Source organism: Ictalurus punctatus, chromosome 3 (genome assembly GCF_001660625.3).
Source record: "Ictalurus punctatus breed USDA103 chromosome 3, Coco_2.0, whole genome shotgun sequence".
In the NCBI taxonomy this organism is placed as follows: domain Eukaryota; kingdom Metazoa; phylum Chordata; class Actinopteri; order Siluriformes; family Ictaluridae; genus Ictalurus; species Ictalurus punctatus.
This window is the reverse complement of record NC_030418.2, coordinates 16129546-16150345: the sequence shown is the minus strand read 5'-3', so window position 1 is coordinate 16150345 and position 20800 is coordinate 16129546. Positions and strand designations below refer to the sequence as shown.

Sequence of the window (20800 nt, the reverse complement as noted above, 5' to 3'; positions counted from 1 at the left end):
AGAGACAAGCATTTTCACTAGAGATTACATTTCTTAGGAATAAACTATGCAGGTATCAACAAAATATAAGAGTAGGGAGATCTTAATTTTTTGTTATTTAGATCAAAATCTACACACACACACACACACACACAAAAACAACAACATTGTGATTCCATTATCTAACAAAAAGACACTTCTCTGTTTCAGTTTCATAATGAGTGATTTGTGTAAATGGTAACAGCTGTGTTTCTTTTATGGCTGGGTTGTGTAATGTAATAAATCAAGAATATGCAGCTCTGTAGCCACAACAAAATCACTCAGAACTGCTGTCCATTACCTTCAAACCTTCAAAAATATCTTCTGCCTGATCCAGCGTACTGTGAATCACACTGCATATTACCTGTTAGTTCTAGACAGCCCGGGAGAACATATTTCAGGACTGCCAGAAAGGAGTATTCTTCCCATCTATGATTTTAAGTCTTGTTGAAAGGTGTTAAAAAAAAAAAAAAAAAACCCCTCAAACAACAAACTGCTCAGCAATGCATGTGGAAAAAATTGAGCTAGTGCTGACTGGATGCCAGCTTATAACATTACCTGGTTATCATTTTATGCCATTATGTGACTCATGTGCTCACTCCCCATCATGAATTTGGCCATGTAGTCATCAAGGAAGGTAGAAACAGAGACTAAGTGTAATAATGAACAGTGCTTGCTGTTGAATGTTTATATCCAGGAGCAATAGTACAAAGTGTGCTGAACAAAAACAGCTGTAGAAATAAGTGGAACATTTAAGCAAGAGCTGTCCTTGTATAAAATCCAATTCTCTGTCTAATTTAGTAGAAGAAGAATGGAAAATATTCTGCAAATCATCCTTCTACTTGAGGATGTGAATGACTCTACTGAAAGGCTTTGCGAGGAACCTATGAGTAGTTTAGATGTACTTGGACAAGTCCATTTAAATTCCCATTTACAGCAATTTGAAAGAAACGAAGACAGGAAATTGTTTTGATTTTGAACAGATGATGTCTTGCTCTTGGGGATCTGCAATAAAATTGTCCATCCATATTTCATTGACTCATTTCTCTTATGTATTATTCAGATAATTCATTTCTAATAATAATAATAATAAAGACTAAGAAACAAGACTGTCCCTCAGTGGTGTAATGAACTTCCAAACTTAATCCAGACAGCAGAATCTGTCACTATCTTCAAAAAAACAGCTAAAGACCCACCTCTTCCATGAACACTTAACAAACCCCTAACTTGCCAGTTTACACCTCTACTCTGTGCACTTTGCTCGTCTAAACACTCAATTATATAAATCTTGTACCGTAGCAGTACTTGTATTGTTCTCTACTTGATGTATCGCTTTGCTTATATTTCCTCATTTGTAAGTCGCTTTGGATAAAAGTGTCTGCAGAATGAATAAATGAAAATGTAAAACAAAGCTGATGTATGTAAACAAATAGGGTTTCCACACTGGGGCAAGATGCTTTAGGAAATCATTTCTCTCCCAGTATCTTGGAGTAGCGCAGTGATGGAGAAGGGAAAAAAATCAAGCACATTTACTACACAAAATAAAGCTGCTATTGTAAGAAGCAAAAGTCAATAAAACATTAACTGAAACAAGGCTATTTCATCATATTTATATTTCAGTTTATTAGTTTAATTCCCAAATAAATACTGAACATTTTAACAGCTGTTCATGGTGGTGTGCGATTAAAAAAAAAAAACAAGGTACAAAAAGAAATCATTACGATGGCAACTCAGCTTTGTGTTCAGGTCAGCCTACTCAAAATGATTAATATGCTACGTGGCCATACTGCATAGTAGTGTTTACAGAGTTCAAAGTTCAACTCCCATAATTCCATTCAAAGTGAAACCCATAATAGACTCATCTTTTATATTACGGATGTGCAGTACCTGGTGTGATGTCTTCAGTGGAGTGCTGTAGGCCTAAAACGGACCAATTTAGAGAAAGAAAAAAAAGAAAAGAAAAGAAAGACGTGACGTCATTATTACTAAAGTGCATCTTGCAAAGACTTGTCTCATGAAGCCGTTTAGATATTAAGAAAAACAGAAATATATATTTCTATACATATCATTTGTAGTGATCACAACTTTTCCACATTTCCACGTCAGTTTCATGTGTTTTCAAGACAAAAAAAAAAAGAAGAAGAAACAAATTCACATTTTTGCAAAGTAATTTCTTTAAAAAAAATTAAAATAAAAAAGTAAATAAAATTAAAATAAACCTTGCCATTAAGCAAACACGTGATAAAAAGCACACTGCTGGTTTAGTTCCTGTTCATTTAATCATGCTTTCATTTGCATATCATCTTCCCCCTCTTATATAGTGCTTTCATATTTTGGGCAGCTTTGGTGCGCTGATGATGGGATTAGACTTCTGGAGGAAGCGGCGACCTGCACTTTTGTAGTCGTAAGTGCAGTTGTGGGTCTCTGCATAGCGGTGCGTGGAACAAAAGTTGTTGCCACACCTTAATTAGGGAAACAGAGAAGTATCATCAGGAGAGATAAAAGAGAAGAAGAAGAAAGAAAGAAAAAAAGAGACTAGGCATGTGTCTCTTGAGAAAAGTGTTGCACATCTACAGACTTAAATTAGTAACAAATCAAGGACCTCTAGAAAATTCAGTGGGATTAATATAGTAAGCAGTTATGTCTGCTTTCTAGTAATATTAACACAGATATTAAACAATCAAATCAATTCAGAAAAATACAGCATGGTAAGTTCTCTCTCTCTCTTTTTTTTTTTAAGAATACTGTAACCAACTATCCATTTTATCACTTACTTTAAATCACACATCAGAACCAAACTCTAAAACTTCAGCAGATCAAACACTATTAGTTTCAGAACAAATACCAGAAACTTTGACATATAAGACAAGAACAGAACGCACAGATGTCACTACTAAGCATCTCCGAGCTGCTAATTAAGGACCTGACAATGATATTCATAACCACATCACATCTTCCTGAGAACAAGCTGATCTTACACCTGAACTGTAGCTCTGAACAGCACATCATAAAACAACGACGCTTCAACGCAAATGCAGCTCTAAGATAACCTTAAGGAAGTAAGATTTAAAAAAATAAATACAAGGGTTTATCCTTTGTTTGAAAAAGAGTTCTGGAAATTCCTTGAGGAACCCCAGCCTACAGCTGAAATAAAAGTGAACATTATCATTCTGATCAACACTCAGACTTTAAGCTCTAGTCTACACAGCATGAAGAAAAATACACAAAGAAGCACAGAGAGCTAACTTGCAGCCTAAGCCATGTACCTGCATTCATAGCTGGTGGCTAGCCCGGTCTTCTTCCCACATAGGAAGCAGTGTTTTGAAGTCTTCGTCTTTGAGCTCAGAGGAGCCTTCACAGGAGGGAGGTGATATGTTGGAGAACCTAAATATTTCAACAAAGCAAAAGAAAATGTCTATACTAATAAAGCAAGACAATGAATAAATGCACCATCTAATAAACAAAATCAGCTACCAAGTGGTGCAACAGAAAAGCGTTCAGCCTATCCCCAACGATGGCACAGACATCCATGACCGGGAATCCAAAATACTCTCTGGAAGCGAGCGATAGCATTACTCACTCCTCCATCAGTCTAGTGATTGACACTAGTCAATCATGAGGTTCTGTGAGACTATGTATGACAGACAGTGCTTTCCTCTGTGTGTTCAGTTGCCCTGTAGTGTAGCATGAGCTGAACATTTTTTTTTTTTAATGCTACAGTTGATTGCACCTGTCTTGGGCAATGTTCTGCTGGGAAACCTTGGGTCCTGGTATTCATGAGGATGTTACTTAGACACGTACCACTTACCTAAACATTGTTTCAGACCAAGTATACTCCTTCATGGCAGCGGTATTCCCGATTAGCAGTGCCCTCTTTCAGCAGGATTATGCACCCTGCCACACTGCATAAATTGTTCAGGAATGGTTTGAGGAACATGACAAAAAAATTCAGTGTGTTGACTCAGCCTCCAAATTCCCCAGATCTCAATCTGCTCGAGCATCTGTGGGATGTGATGGATAAACAAGTCTGATCTAGGGAGGCCCCACTTCGCAACTTGCATGACTTAAAGGATCTGCTGCTAACATCTTGGTACCTGATACCACAGCACACCTTAGAGGTCTTGTGGAGTCCATGCCTCGACGGGTCACAGCTGTTTTGGCAGCACAAAACAGGGATGGAGACCTACACAATATTAGGCAGGTGGCTTTAATGTTCTGGCTGATCGGTGTAAATTGAGAGTGACTGTTTACGGAAGGAACATTGCAATTCTTCCCATCTACAGCTCTACTCTGAAACCAAAGTTACACACAACACATTGAATCATGCGAATAAGACATGAACCACAAAGTCAGCCACAACAAAAGTTCAGCTCCTGCAAATATTCAGTATGCAGCTAGGCCACTACCACATACAGACATATAAGAAGATGCAGCCACAGGTTATATGCCTGGAAAGTACACATGATGAAGGAACTCGTGCATGACCGAGCAAGCAAAAAAAGCTATAGTCCCGGTGCTGTGGCATGAGATTGGATTTGTAGTTGTGTTCGACAGCTATCAGTTCTGGTATCAGAGAGATCAGCATGTTGGGGATGGGATGCAGACATTCGCAGTGATTATTCTGGGAACATTTTAGAATATCACAAACACCAGCTGCTGACGAACGTTTTTGCATTCACACCCACGCACCCATCCATCCATCTTTCTGTTGCCTTGAAGCTTTATTCTACAGTCATTTCATATTAGCTGATATAGTGTGGGTATAGCGTGTGCATATGGTGTGAACCCATACATGCATGTACAAGTTTATATTAGAGAGGAACAAAGCTGGTCATGCTTTGCATTTCCTGTTGTTTGGTCTCTATGAATAGTTCTTTTTCTGTCAATGCTAGTGAAGAACTGATGCCTCACCCACAATGCTAGGGTCATAAAACATTCATAAGCCTCTATAAAGCAGCACCGTAATGCCATGCTACCCTTTGGGCCATGGGCACACACTCATCTTTCTGATGCATGACTGGTTGAAGAATTTTTTTTTTTTTTAATGCACACATTGCTAAACACAGTTTACTGTCCTATACAAGTTTACTGACAATGTGCTACTTTACTATAAGTAACAATAAAAAAGGTTATGGAGTTTCACTTCATTCATATGCTATTTTTGGTTCACTGCACTACAGGTCACCACAGACGTAACAGACTTGATTAAATAAAGCCAGATACAAGCTGGAATTTCAATGGCATTCATGTGAGACCTAATGCATGCAATAAAAAAATAAATCTAGCTGTGACTAAAAGCGTTTCAAGGACTAGGCTGTCTAGTGGCAGAGGCTGAGAGATGCAGCATCCCAGTCTGCACAAGTGATGTGTATATGTGTGTGTGTGTGTGTGTGTATATATGTGTATCATGTGCAACTGAAGACTCATCCTTCAAAATAATGACTGCGACATATTAAAATCAGTCAATGCAGAAATACTAAACAAGTCTCCAGACAGAAAATGCACGTTGTTTAGAAGTGTTACTGTTTGGAATTTGTAATGGTGTTATAACCTGGTTTACAAATATCATGGTTTTACAGTATCAACGTATTAAACAATTAAAAACATACAAGGCCATGGTGAAAATGAAAATTTCCACATGAATGAGTAGTAATGCTTAAATCTGGCTACCCTTTTTCCAGGATACTAAGATTACTCAACATATGGAAAGTGCTAGAAACACTGATTGGTCAAATACAAACCTCATGTTGATAAATACACTAGTTAGCTATTATAATTCTTTTACTGGACAGGACAGCACCACAAAAATTTGGTTTACAATGGTAAACCAAATAAAGTTTTGTTTGGTCAGATCCTTTATCTGTCTCTCTTCATACAAAACCAATGTCAAATAGGGTACACTGTCTGACCTCAAACCCTCCAGAGAACTACCCTACTTTCACCAGCGCCATTATATGATGGAAAGGGATACTGATACATGACCAAGGAAGGCATAGTTCTGGATTCAGTTCAGTAACTGTACCGTTTCATACAGCACAGCAGAGTTACTGGAGGAGAAAAGAAGCACAACTGCCCTAATTGCTACGTTTCTGGAGGAAATGACTTGGCCCTGACACGTGACATAATGGAGTCTTTGTGATGGATTCATCTCTCTAACAAAATGTCTCCAGAATGTAAAGTGTACAGACTCACCTAATCTCTTTATTGAACTGGAGGGTCCACTCGATGAGTCCAGGATGCCTGATGGCTGAAAAGACAGTATTTTTGTAAAACTCTTGAGTCCTCTTACCAGTATAACTTAATTCATACCCTTGTAAAGGAGAAGCACCACTTTGATACTATGCAAAGATTAAAGAAAAGTAATGACTAGGCTAAAAGCTTTTTTGCCCCAGCCATGCTAATCTACTGAACAAAATTCAATGTCTGTGGTCTAGTGTAAAATGCAGATATGTACAGATCCAGCAGTGGTTCTGAGAGCTGCACACTCACCGAGTATGTTGCTCTCTGCAGGGGAACTATTCTCCGTAGCAGATCCTCCTGCAGCAGATGGATGTTGGCTTGCAAGGGGGCATTTGTGCCACACAATCTGTCCAGATCACAAGGCCTTGCTAGTTTTTCATCAAGGTTACTCAGACAGCCTGACAACTCTCTGGAAATGTTGTCGGTTATGTTGGTGACACCTTGTGCCTCGCTCTTGTATACCCTGTCTGGTCGTTTGCCTGGTGAGTCCACTCTGATGGCATGGAGAGGAGGGGTCTGTGGAGTTGGGCATGGTGGAACGGTAGGCCCTCTGTTAGAGCCGAGGAAGGGGCGAGGCACTTCCCCTGTAAAATCTGTGAAAGGTCGAGGCACATGTGGAGGAGTGCGTAGCAAGTTCAGTGCAGCTCTGTCAGTGTGGGACTGTAGCGTCTTAGTGCCTACTGACCATGTGCTAATGGAGTCTGAGCCTACAACTTGGGACAGCAGTGGAGTTGCAGTCATGGGCTTGTTCACAGCGCCTAAAGAGTCCAGACTGGCCTCCGGCTGAGCAGAAACATCCAGACTCAGCGGCTCTGGAAGCAGGCTATTAAACGGAATGGGTTTGGAAGGCTCAATTATAACGCCGTCATCCGGTAGCATTATTCCGTCACTCTGTATCTCTGTCTTGTCTTCAGCTTCCAGACCAGACAGGACAGAGAGCGGTGGGTACAAACAGTCTGTTATAGCCTTCGGTCCAACCACATCTAGCCTGGACACTTTAGGAGGTAGCCTGATATTCCTGGGGGTGGGCTTATTCCATGACTCCTCCTCCTGAAGAATGTATTTGCTAGAAGTTGTCAGCGAGGAAATGGCTCTACCAGAACCAAAACTTGGGTGACATGTGAAAGCTGGGCAAGCCTCAGGGGAAGACTGTTGCTGATCACCAATCGGAGGTAGCTGTGTTACAGGGGCATGGCCAATCTGAGGAAGGATGCGGAGCATTCGGTGGTGGCGAGCAGAGCCAAGTGAGCCACAGAAAGGACGTGGACCAACTGGAGGCCTTACTCTCAACTTTGTAGACTTCTTAGGCTAAAAAGGAAACATGCAAAAAAAAAAAAAAAAAAAAAAACCAGAGAAACAAACTTATCTGAGAACAGAGTATATTTGAGACACAGCCATTAGTCAGTGGTATACACTAATGAAAAACATGAACTATTCCCTGTAGATATTAAATCCCAGAAATAGTTGCAAGAGCCCTAGCAATTTAGCAGGCTCCTAAAGACTGTGCAGAGAAATAGTGTTAGTTAATGAACTGCACCAGTGTGCTGAACTTGTTATTATTACTGTACTGGTTATGAGAATCACTCGTCCAGTCTAGTGGCATTTACTCTGTCTGTTTTAATGACAAGCTTTTTTTAAAAGCTTAAGATAATTACTGTTTGGGATAATACGACTAGCCTCGTTTTTAAGCACTTTTGTACTATTTTATCGATACACAGTCTTTCCTCTGGTACTACCTTTTTATTGAGGTTCATATTCTCCATCTTGGCTTTGAGTAACTTCATCTTGTTCATAGTGATGGAGTTCTCCAGCGTCAGCTGCGCAGAGGAAATGCTAGCACCCTCCTCCTCTTCCTCAGCGTACACATTGTGCACTGACCCACTGGTAAACCAAGGACGTGCACAACAAAAATACTCAAGCGTTACTAAACTCGGTCAAAATGTTTATCCGGAATTCTGTTTTACCAAACAGGACATTAACACACTTTTACAAAAACTTAAACCATTTTTGAGAACATCTTTATTTTCAGCAACCTCACACGCAGGCACTTCTAACTCACCTTCACTAAAATATATTCAAATGTGCGTTGCCTTATTTTGATTTTAAAAAAAAAAAAAAAAAAAAGGTACTTTATGATCTATAGCTGAAATTTCTCTTAACTTGTCATTTCCCTTTGAACAAACCTTAGGGATTTTGACACCGGTGTCAGAGTTCCGTCTCCACGGTCCACAACCCGGAAGACTTTTAGCTGGTCACCCTCTTTGTACACCAGGAAAGTGACCTGTTTATTAGACAAAGACTTTTCCCACACCTCATCCCTCTTTGAATCCAAGTAGTCAGAGGTATCCTTTACTGAGTTCTCAATGGTCACTTAAGAAGAGAGAGAAAGAGAGGGAGAGAAAGAGTTTGTTCACCCTGTGAAACATCATGCAGTGTATGCAGTGCTCATTTCAACAGTCAATGTTTGCACAAAGCTTATGATTCTCAGTTATTAGTATTAGTCAGACACCTCGTTTGGTGTTGATTGGCCCACCCCTCATGGCAAGGACCAGCTTGAGAGTGCAACCTTCTGCAATGCTGTAATGACAGTAACTCATTATCCCAAACCAACAGTAAGTACAATTTCTAATGAAATTTTATGTCAATCCAATTTCCCCTTATCTATAGTACAACAATTTACTTCATACTGGGTCACATGATTACAGTAACCGACTCAAAACAGGAAATCAGGCATATGTGTTAAAGACAAAGAAATGCTTGCGTGCTGAAATGTTCCCAATCAGAGGGGAAAAAAATATATACTGACCTGTAATCATTCAAACAGTACTCATCATCAAGCTCCAAGCTGTTCCAGATCAAATGCTGCTGAGCAACAGGGATACCTGTCATACAACGAAGAAATAAAGAATCCGATTTAAGTAACCTAATTGGCAAGATACAAACATTCCACTGTGACAGGGTGCAGGAATGGGGTGGAGGACAAAGTTTGGTTGATGGCCGACACCAGAATGTTGTACTGTAATGAATGTCAGAGGGGATATAGACAAAATGTGCACTGAAAACAGCACACAACTGAAAAATACCTTTAAAAAAAAACAAACAAACAAACAAAAAAAAAAAAACTACATGCAAGCCACATGGGGCATCAGGCTGCTTGAAACCCACTGTACGATCTTTTTACACGCACAAAAATAATCCATTGTCCATGAAATCTCAAGGTTTTACTGCTATTACAATAAATACCCTTCATGTCTGAGCAAAGTGGACGAAACTGGGAATCACTAAAAGCAGTAACACCTGGTGCTTATACATCCGATTAGAAACTCCAAAGAAACATAAAGAAATAGTTCATATTACATCACATATTTCTTGAAAAACCCATGCAGAAGAAACACGTCTCAGTGCTGCCCCCCACTGCATACTGAATGCATCAATCAGGCACGAGACGCCCTTTATCAAGCATCCAAGTTCAGCAAAGGGCACCCTCGGGCCCCGGGGGGCTGACTCCGAATCAAAATGAAGAGGATCTCACCAGAAAAAAAAAACGATCATGCCAGACAATTACTCACAGCTGTTTGTGTCAGATTAGATCAATATCTAGGTTAATTACTCTCTAGATTAACCCACACACAAAATTACATATTCAACAAGACCTTCGTTTTTATTTCTTAAACACGTGTGTAGAAATGAGACACCAAAATAAATGGTAAATGGTCTGCACTTATATAGCGCTTTTTTTTTTGTAATCTTAGCGGTTCTACAAAGCTATTTACACTGGTTCTCGTTCACACACACACCAATGGTAGCAGAGCTGCCACGCAAGTTGCCATCGGGAGCAACTTGGGCTTCAGTGTCTTGCCCAAGGACACTTCGGTATGTGGAGTCATTTGGGCTGGGAATCGAACCGCCAACCCAACTATTAGTGGACAACCCGCTCTACCACCTGAGCCACAGCCGCCCAAAAAATAAGCTTCTATAAAAATAAGCAAAAGTAGTCAGTCGCTTCCTCTCAGCACAAAGTCCATTTTAAGGCTGCCTAATAACCAGCAAACCACAAACTTTCATGACTCCGAAACGTGTAATATTTCTAATCAAAACATGTCTCAATAAATAAACTGTCTCGCAAAAAAAAAAAAAAAAAAAAAGTCTCAATAAGTCAGTGATTGAAACTGTTACTAACACCATTTACCTTTATATAATTTTATATGTTTACATTGTAGCTCCTCACAAAAAAATATGCACGTGTATATGTAACTCATCCATTCACATACACTATGTGGGCAAAAGTTGTGGACACCTGACCAATCATACCCATATATGCATGATGAACATCCCATTTCAGATGTAGTCCCTCTTTACTGTTATAATAACCTCCACTCTTCTGTGAACGTTTTCCACTAGATTTTGGAGTGTGGCTGTGGGGATTTGTGCTCATTAATCACAAGAGCATTAGTGAGGTCAGGCTCTGATGAGGAGGCCTGGGATGCAGTCAGAGTTCCAGTTCACTCCAGGGGTTTTCAGTGGGGTTGAGGTCAGGGCTCTGTGCAGGCCACCAGAGTTCATCCACTCCAACCTCAGAAAACCATGTCTTCATGGAGCTCACTTTGCAAACAGGGGCACCGTCATGCTGGAACAGGTTTGGGCCTCTTAGTTCCAGTGAATAATCTTTTGGGATTACTGTGGCAATGACCACAGGCAAAGCACCTAGTGACATGTAACATTGAAATGATTGTTGCATAAATAATACCGTAGCAACAAGGTACTGCAGCAGGTAGCATTTCCTCCACACAGCTCCATGGTCTGATCCCGAGCTCGGGTTTCTTTCAGTGTGGAGTTTCTCATGTTCTCCCTGTGTATGCGTGGGTTTCCTCCAGGTTCTCTGGCATTTTTCAACTTTTAACATGAAATCATAAATTTCATTCAAACACTAGGTTAATGAGGTCAACAATATGCTGGATAAACAGTTTATATTCAATCAGTTGCAGTGGGCAGGGCTTTGTTCTGCCTATTATTCTAAAACATGCCCGATCATGCCCTTTTGCTCCTGCACAGTTTAGGTGTACAGTTTTATATGACGTTGCAAGTCCTCTCAAAGTGCAAATATTGATCTATAATACAACATAAAAAGCAAAAACACTTCTTGAAGGCAGGAGCAATTCACTACTAACCTGTACTTCACAGCAGAGGAAACACACTTGTGTGTTTAGCAGCATGTGAAATGTGAAGTGCTGAGGCTATGTGTGGTCTTACATCTCAAAGCTCATCAACACACAAGTTAGACACACAGAGCTCCATGCAACACACTGGTGTTTTTACAGACCACCATGCTTTAACAGCAACTAAAACTCACACCCTTCACATGGCAAACTGATGCGGTCTCATCATTTGCATCACTGAAGTATATGGTGTCCATAATATGAACAAAGTGCATTCACTCATTACGTAAGGAGTAGTTTACAGGTACTTAAAATCATCTCACTGTGACTAAAACACAACTGACACTCTAAGTGAGAGCTTGTGACTAATCATCATCACACACAAGGACACCTCACAGTAGTATTAAGTACCCCTTACTGCACAACAAACAGTCCATGTGGTGGAGCTGGACCTGATCCAGCCAAGAGTCCGGGGGATAAAGAAAGTCTGTTACTGCGTTTACATGGACAGCAGTAATCTATTTATTAACCTTATTCTGAATAAGACAATATTGTGATTAAAGTGTTTACATGCGTTGCTTTTAAGATATTCCTTTCATGTAGCTGTTTTACATGTAATTGAACATAGATCAATTAACGGCACACGTCATTACGTCACCGTGTCACGCCGTCCAACGTTCCCTCCAGAATTTCACATATCAATATACAGTTTGTCTTCATTATGGTACTGGATACAGTTTTGGCTGTTTCATTTTAAATTTTACGAAATGAAACTTTGCAAAGTGCGGTTAATTATCTGTCCTGCTATACGTGCAAATAGACAACTGCTTGGAGCCGTGTGCTGCATCTGAAACCGCGTACTTACCTACTACATAGTAGCCGAAATACATGTACTTCTCCTACTATATAGTAGGTAAGTACACGGTTTCGGACGCAGCAGTGCTCTCTTCTTTGCCATCAAACGGTTGAGCACTGCTGTGTGTGCGCCCGTGTCTTGTCGCACAATGCAGTGAAAACTCCCGCACGATATTAATAGTGTGATTAAGGTGTGTACATGTCTATGATGCACATCGATAATGCGATTAAAAGAGGAATATTCCACACATCTTAATTCGATTTGTGTTTATTTCAAGTATGACTTTAGCCAGATCAAGTGAGTGTATCAGCATTGTGTACAGCATTGTGTCGGTTTGTTTTAGGCTTAAAGGAGGTATTGGATCAGATCCACCTCTACCCCACGGACTTTCTGTTCTACAGAAATGACTATCATTTAAAAAGGGGTATAAAGAAGATAAAGTAAGAAGAAAATAAGCTGTTAGTAAGAGGAGTACTAGTAAAGGGGGTATGTTGTGTGTGTGTGCTGGGGTAGGGGGGGTGCATGTTTACAGCTGAAACAAGGCTGAAATCAATAGCCTCAGAGATACTGTGGGATGGAGTTCAAAAATCTATTGAATCCAGATGGGGTTTTGGGCCTCGTTTCTATCCACTTCTTTTATTCTGTGCTAAATGTTTAATATGAAAACTGTGGTATATAAACATTTTAAATATTTTACACCATGTTCCCTGGGATTTTAAGAACGTTAGAATCTAACCACAATTTTAATACATACAGTTCAGGAGGCAAAGTTGTGTTGGAGGGGTCAAGCACTGTACTGTCACCAAGAACTAAACTGAACTCTAGAGGTAGAGAATGTGAATCACAGAATGCCAGAGATTTCAGTAAAAGAGAAGTGAAAGAACAGCAGCTTCGAAGGCCATCTTACAGAATTACACACAGAGTACCAGAGTCACAGAGAGAAGGAGACCATTCGTGAGTCTTAAAACTAACATCTAAAAACTGTCTCAGTGCTACACAGTGAACCGGAGTGGCTACTGTATTTTTCTAAAAGTTCGGTAACCCATTATTTTCTATTCTGATTAAAAGTCTATTCTATTCCCAATTCTTCTAAGTGTCTTCAGAAAATCTTCCTTCTTCATATACCCTAATTTGGAACTTGATATGAAAATGATCATGATGAAATCAGTGAATATCTAGTGCCTCCTAGCAACAATCGAGTATGCTTTTAGCTGCTATTCTCTGAAAAGAGCAGGCAACTCTAGACAGAAGGAGACCCTTGGGCAAACCCAGGACCCGATGGGGGAATTCTCTCTCACAGTTGCCTGAGGCGTGTCTGGAGGAACTGGAATCTTTGGCTGGGAATAGAAGTCTGGACTACGTTCTCAGCCTGCAGACACCACAACCCCGACCAGAAAAGCAGAAGGAAAATGAATTAATGAAGGAGTGTTTTGTCTCCAAGAAACTACTAAAATGGCAAGTGAATTAGACCTAGAAACCTAGCTATGCATTTATCCTCACAAAATATCATCAGTATGCATAAGAATGCAAATTGAAAATGCCCCCGTGGCCTCCTGTCATCCCAACATCCCATCTCTTTCTACCCTGATTACATCACATGCTTATCTATAAAGTACCACACTATTATGAAAATTCAGAGGCACCACACGGAGAAAATTTGACCCTGAATGGGTAAACCTTAGACTGAGTAAAGAGTCTGAAGCAGAGAAAAATGTTGTTGGAAATGTGGACTTCGGATGAGCAATTTCAGTTTAATTTAATGACACTGCTTGCTTCTAATATGAACTTATGCTGTACTGTAAGTGACTTTAGAACATAAATCCATCCATTTTCCATATTGCTTATCCTACACAGGGCCACATGGAGCCTGGAGCCTATCCCAGGGAACCCGGGGGGGTGGACACGTTATTTAGCCGAATAGTTGGCTGCTAGAAAACTAGCTTGCATTTGTCACAGGACAACACAAGTATAATTTCAGTATCAGGGTCTTAAGCTTGACCATCATAATCTCAGAGATTTAAATAACCATACCCAAAAGTCACACAAATAGCCTACGATTAATTTTCTTTTTTTTGTTTATTTTGCTTAGTAGGTACTATATGGTAATATACACTCACAAGCCCATTTTACTAATACTGGGTAGGTCCTCCCTTCGCTCTCAAAACAGACCCAATTCTTCATGGCATGGATTCCACAAGAACCTGAAAGATTCTGGTCCATATTGACATGAAAGCGTCATGCAATTCCTGCAGATTTTTCAGGTGCACATTCATGTTGCAAATTTACCAATCTACCATATCCCAAAGGTGTTATATTAGATTCAGATCCGGTGACTAGGAAGGCCACTGAAGAACACTGAGCTTGTCATCATGTTCATGAAACCAGTTTGAGACAACTTTTGCTTTGTGACATGGTGCTTTATCATGCTGGAAGTAGTCATTAGAAGATGGATAAATTTTGGCTATGAAGGGATGCACATGGTCAGCAACAATACTCACAATACAAATAGGCCGTGGCATAGGCAAGTGATTATTGATTGGTATTAACGGGTCCAAATTGTACCAAGAAAACAATCCCCACACCATTACACCACCTTCACCAAGGCAGGTTATGTCCATGGATTCATGCTGTTGGCACCAAATTCTGACCCTACCATCGGCGTGCCTCAGCAGAAATCGAGATTCATCAGACCAGGCTACGTTTTTCCCAGTCTTCACCTGTCCAGTTTTGGTGAGGTTGTACCCACTGCAGCCTCAGCTTTCTGTTCTTAGTTGACAGAAGTGGAACTTGACGTGATCTTCTGCTGTTGTAGCTCACCCACCTCAAGTTTCAAAAAGTTGAAAAGAATTCTGAGATGCTTTTCTGCTCACTACAATTATACAGGGTGGATATGAGTTACTGTAGCCTTTCTGTCAGCTCCAAACAGTCTGACCATTCTCCGTTGAACTCTCTCAACAACAAGGTGTTTCCATCCGCAGAACTGCCACAGTCAAACTCACAGAGCTCACATTCCCTACACCCCCCCCCCCCCCCTAAATTTTGATGAATGATGTGAACATTACCCATGGCTGACATTACCCATAACAGGTGTTCCTAATAAAGTGCTCGGTGAGTGTATATCCAGTATTTCTCAGCTACCATAAGAATTTCAGCATGCAGTTTCCCATGCATCAATTGTGCAAATGACAAATAAAAGACTGACTTGACATTACAACAAAGATATTTATTCATTGCTAACTTTAGCTAACTTACCCAGCGATTTAACTTTGCACACAGGTTCAGTAACTAAGGTTTCCTGGGTGCCATGTCATCCTTTAACAATTTGGATATCAGACAATGATGGGATAAACAGCTTAATCCTAACTCAACTCTTGCTGAGAAAGTTTAAAAAGAAATAAAATATATTAATATTTGTTTCTGAATTAATTTTAAAATAAGACCTCCCTTTGGATGGTCGTTTCTGATTGTATAGATTATTATACCTATATATATATATATATATATATATATATATATATATATATATATATATATATATATATATATATATATATATATATATAGAGAGAGAGAGAGAGAGAGAGAGAGAGAGAGAGAGAGAGTAGCAATTTGTGATATTATATGATATGATGTGAAATGGTATGACATATAGACTGACCATTTAAAAGATCATATTTGTGCAGGGGTACTTTACAGACAACAGACCAAAAAGTGCAGCCAATCCAGAGCAATACTGGTGAAGCAGTGCACTCTTATCGATTTGTCGCATGAGTTTAAGGGCAGGTCGACTGCATCCTACTTTACCTGTTAGAAGATTCAAATTTAATCTTAAACGGTCATATGAACTTTATGTTAGGATGATTAATACATTACACCATCACTCTCCACAAAAAAGAAAAGCATATTAAACATGAGCTATGAAAGTACACATACCTTCCAGTCTCTGAATCTTAGCTTTTACAGAGACAATAGTCTCAAACGGGGAGACCCGCAGTTGGAAACAGGTCCCTGTCAGAGTCTCTATGAACAGCTCCATGGTCTCGTAGAAGGGCAGTTTGTAGTTGACAACCCCTAGGTTATCGTCATTGAAAAATGGCGGCTCCCTCTTGTCAGCCATGTTTGTAGAGAGGGGAGGATGTTTAGGAAGAGACTGGGATGAATCCTGCCCAAGGTGGATGAGTGAGGGTTGTGATCTCACCACGGTCACTGGGTACACTCATCCTGGACACAGGTCTACACTGTGGAAAAGACACAGGACACACTGAGCTGTGCAACACAAGCTACAGACATTCCTCCTGTGACATCTGAAACAACAGTTTGTAGAAGATGTGAGCTGTATCCGCTTACTCCTTAAAAGACATTTGAACCTCAGTACAGCCATACCCCTAAAACAAGCACATACACTGATTAGCCTAGAATACTAGAGTGCAAGAGGGGGGAGCTGTCTGACTCGATAGCCACCAGGGAAGTACAGACACCACCTAGCACTGATCCTTATTCAAAATCTAGAGTTCCACACAGAATGGAGTTCATCTCCGAGTAGATATTTTATTGACCGCTGCAGGAACATGAGGAGAAATTTCGGAATATAAAAAAAAAGTCTTTCAATGTTCACTGATTTAAAAAAATTTTTTTTTAAAAAACATCCCTGAGCCCAGCATTAAAGAAGCTACTGGCAACGTTTAATATTCATAAATTTAATACCTGCTTTAATAGCGTAGGTCATCGTTTCCTCAAACAACGCAGACTGCTTTTTTTAATAACGAATAAATAAACTTCTCAATCCATGCTATATTTGAAAATCTTTTAAAAAATTACTTTTGTGTGGATTTCCCCCCCCCATTTTCTCCCCGACTGGGTCACCTGCCAATTCCCACCCACCAGGAAGACTAACACTAAGGCTTTCTCTGAAACATGTCAAGCCAAGTTCTGCTAATGCTGTTTACAACTGGAAAGCACTACCTACTCTCTTCCACATATATGAGCTCACGAATCCACACAATTAGCTAGTGTCGCTGTGATTGACAGGGGAGCGAGAATGCCATCCCACCCACCCAGACAGCCCAGCCAATTTTGCTTCCCTTGGCTCCCGGCCATAGATGGCTGTGGCGTTGGTGGCATTCAAATTCGCAATCTCTCTTTTATAGGGCAAACCATTAACTGTATTTTAACAAGAATAATTAGGAAATGTGATATGTAATGGGGGGCGAGGGATGGTCCTTCAGATACTATGCTTTTCCAGACATGAGTGAATGCTGTGTATTCATCAAAAGTAACCAAAGTGTGGATGAGTTCTCGGATACTTCACTGCACTAATCAAAACACATAAGGCCCAGATGCTCATAAAAAGTCTTCACAAGGCAAAACAAGGAAGCATCTGCAAGCCAGAGCTATTGCTGGTTTAATCCTGCATGAGCTATTAAAAAAAATCAAAGTAGCCTTAATAACCAATGTGATTAACTTATTAGATGGCTTTCTCAAATTCAAAAAAGATAGATATTTACAATTAAAATGACGTTTTACCAGCACATTTAAGGGGTCGCATACAAATTTGCAGTGTGTACGTGTGTGTTTCCAATGCAAATCATTTTACAACAAGACCCAAAGAGACAAAACCTCTCTGCTGTAAGTAGCCTGTAGGCATTTAAACAGGTAAAGTAACAAGCCTGTGATATGAAAATATAATACATGTTTTGCTATGAAAAACAGCCCCAGATTACATCATTAAATGGTCTGCACTTATGAAGGCCCTAAATGAAGGCACCCCAGATTATGTCATTAAATTAAGATACCCCAAATGACGTCATTAAATTAACGTACCCCAAATTATGTCATTAAATGGTCTGCACTTATGAAGGCACTAAATAAAGGCACCCCAGATTATGTCATTAAATTAAGATACCCCAGAATACCTAATTAAATTAAAATACCCCAGATTACCTCGTTGAACGAAGGCGCCCCAGATTACCTCGTTGAACGAAGGCGCCCCAGATTACCTCATTGAACGAAGGCGCCCCAGATTACCTCATTAAGATAAGGCCCCCCATATTACCTCGTTGAACGAAGGCGCCCCAGATTACCTCATTAAGATAAGGCCCCCCAGATTACCTCGTTGAACTGAGGCGCCCCAGATTACCTCGTTGAACTGAGGCGCCCCAGATTACCTCGTTGAACTGAGGCGCCCCAGATTACCTCGTTGAACTGAGGCGCCCCAGATTACCTCGTTGAACTGAGGCGCCCCAGATTACCTCGTTGAACTGAGGCGCCCCAGATTACCTCGTTAAACTGAGGCGCCCCAGATTACCTCGTTAAAGTAAGGCGCCCCAGATTACCTCGTTAAACTAAGGCGCCCCAGATTACCTCGTTAAACTAAGGCGCCCCAGATTACCTCATTGAACAAAGGCGCCCCAGATTACCTCATTGAACAAAGGCAACCCAGATTACCTCATTAAATTAAAATACCCCAGATTACCTCATTAAATTCAATTACTTGGATTACTTTATTCACTGACAAAAACTTAAACCTCCACAAAAGGCAACTAGGGGTTCATTTAATCCCAATCGTACATTTGAACGATGTGTCTGAACTAAAGTTTGAAAGAGCAAGCAGGAGACTTCATGTCTGCTGCAGGAGACCGAAGCATTATTGTTCTTCAGTCATGGCGGCAAGCACCAGCCTCAAACACGATACACAGCAAACTCGCCAGATTTCATCTGCTGCAGTTTCGATGCGATCCGACATTTACACGAAGATCCATTAGATTACTTTGATCACCGTTTCTAGACGACGCGATATAATGATGCAGCTATCCATCAACTGTCCCTGTCAAAATAACACTACTTTGTAGACGTCCCAATAAAATTACTGCTGTTTACGTACTGCTACTCAAGAAACCAATAAGAAAAAAAAAAGAAAAAAACATGAAGGCGAATAATTAAACTAGCACGCGCCACAGATAGCAGCCTAGCTAACTGTATATTGAGTTAGCTAGAATGTTTTGTACGCAAAGCTAACAGGTACGGCTACGGAGGAGGAGGATGCTAACTAGCACGGATGAGCTGTGCTAGTTAGCTAATTTACCAGCCCTTTTCCCACGCCGTTATCTTGAGAAATAAAATAATAACCTAATCATGATTCCCGTAACAGCCGGCCTCAGTACCATTAATTCCTCAGGAAATCTTCACCATTTCTCAGTCTGTGCCAGCGAACATGGTGGGAGGAACCTATTGTGGCACTTTTTGATTGACATGAGAGAAGCCGTATGGCGGCAGACGTAATCTGCACATAAGGCTGCAGGCTCCAATGAGAACACCGCGAAGGCGGGACTACAGGCGTTCGGTTGCAGGTGATCGATTTTCCTCAACGTCACCCGGATGTGAATTCTGGTTTCCAAGTAACACATCGCACACGCAACACGGCTACGTCTAAACTGCACACTACCATGCTACACTCACCGAGCACTTTATTAGGAACACATGTACACCTACTCATTCATACAATTATCTAATCAGTGTAGCAGAAGTGCAATGCATGAAATCATTTGTCATCCAAACGATTTTTTTTACACTTCTGCCTATCCTATTAGAAATGTATAAGAGTTCCAATCACTAAAGGTTTTTGTTAGGATTTTTTTTCTTCTTCCTCATTATCCGCCCTAAAACAAACACTGTTCACACCAAACAATAAACTCTTTCATGTAGGATCACTGCTTGAAATAAGAAAACAGCTTTGTTGTGCCTGTATTAAGTCCCATGTCTCAGTAGAAACAAACAATAATCTTGTTGTTAAAGATTTTTTGCAGAAAAAGTCATATTTTTACACTGATCCCTACAATAGATTATAGGGGGCTTTGCTTGTTTAGTAAAGAAGATGCATGTGCTCTGTAGAAACCTGAAAACGTTAACTGATTGAAGCAACTTTTAAAGGCGCTCTATAAAATAAATAAAGTTGTTTATTATTATTATTATTATTATTATTATTATTGATATTATTATTATTGATATGATTTTATGGCTCATTATTGTAGCCACGATCTTTAGGCCAATTTTATCAGATATTAAAAGTCATTTCAAATCCATTTTTAAAAATGCCATCTTGTTGATCCATTTGTAATATGTGGGTCATTTTGCTATTCTAGATAGGAGCCCGCGACCTCATTTCTACAGGCATGCATTCATCATGCACGACTCCACCTAAAGAACGGTGTATATATAGTGGGACACAAGCAATATTAATGCCAGTTAATGGAATTAGTTATAGTAACAATTTGGGGAAAATGGCAAGTGAAACGGTGACATGCCATGGCTGTACTGCGCTGTGCTTTGTTAGCTGGATGTTAACGGCATGCGTCACAGAGAGCACATTATCCAATATCAACCAATTGTGTGTCACCCACACAATTTCATTTACAAGAGCACTTCTTTTGCTCCAAACATTACTATATATTAGCCTAATTAGTAATTAACTAATGGTAGGCCAGTTAAGTGAAAGTCAAATTAAAAACGTATTGATAACATTTCCATGAAGGGG

At 40.1% G+C, this 20800-nt stretch overlaps 1 protein-coding gene across 3 annotated transcripts; it reads right to left on the bottom strand.

Moving 5' to 3' along the window:
- Positions 1–1614: 1614 nt before the first annotated feature.
- zfand4 (zinc finger, AN1-type domain 4) lies at positions 1615–19536 on the bottom strand. 3 transcript variants are annotated; one of them, XM_017464031.3, is made up of 10 exons: positions 19431–19536; positions 16204–16508; positions 9065–9140; positions 8768–8835; positions 8442–8628; positions 7995–8139; positions 6508–7566; positions 6211–6265; positions 3285–3402; positions 1615–2480 (listed from the first exon to the last, which is right to left on the bottom strand). In XM_017464031.3, exons 2-10 carry the CDS (start codon positions 16385–16387, stop codon positions 2345–2347), a joined length of 2028 nt encoding a protein of 675 aa, XP_017319520.1. In that variant the 5' UTR covers positions 16388–16508; positions 19431–19536; the 3' UTR covers positions 1615–2344. The 3 variants fall into 3 exon arrangements, with proteins under 3 accessions (XP_017319520.1, XP_017319519.1, XP_017319521.1); XM_017464030.3 differs by having other exon boundaries at positions 19396–19517; XM_017464032.3 differs by having other exon boundaries at positions 16204–16503; positions 19396–19517.
- Positions 19537–20800: the final 1264 nt, after the last annotated feature.

What these genes read in the sequence shown, in the direction of transcription:
- zfand4 (XM_017464031.3), bottom strand. Translation starts at nt 16,387, where the DNA reads ATGGCTGACAAGAGGGAGCCGCCATTTTTCAATGACGATAACCTAGGG. An exon ending in TAAGATTCAGAGACTGGAAG is followed by an intron (nt 9,141 to 16,203) that starts GTATGTGTACTT and finishes GTTGTATGACAG; the next exon opens with GTATCCCTGTTGCTCAGCAG. An exon ending in CAGTTCAATAAAGAGATTAG is followed by an intron (nt 3,403 to 6,210) that starts GTGAGTCTGTAC and finishes TGAAATATTTAG; the next exon opens with GTTCTCCAACATATCACCTC.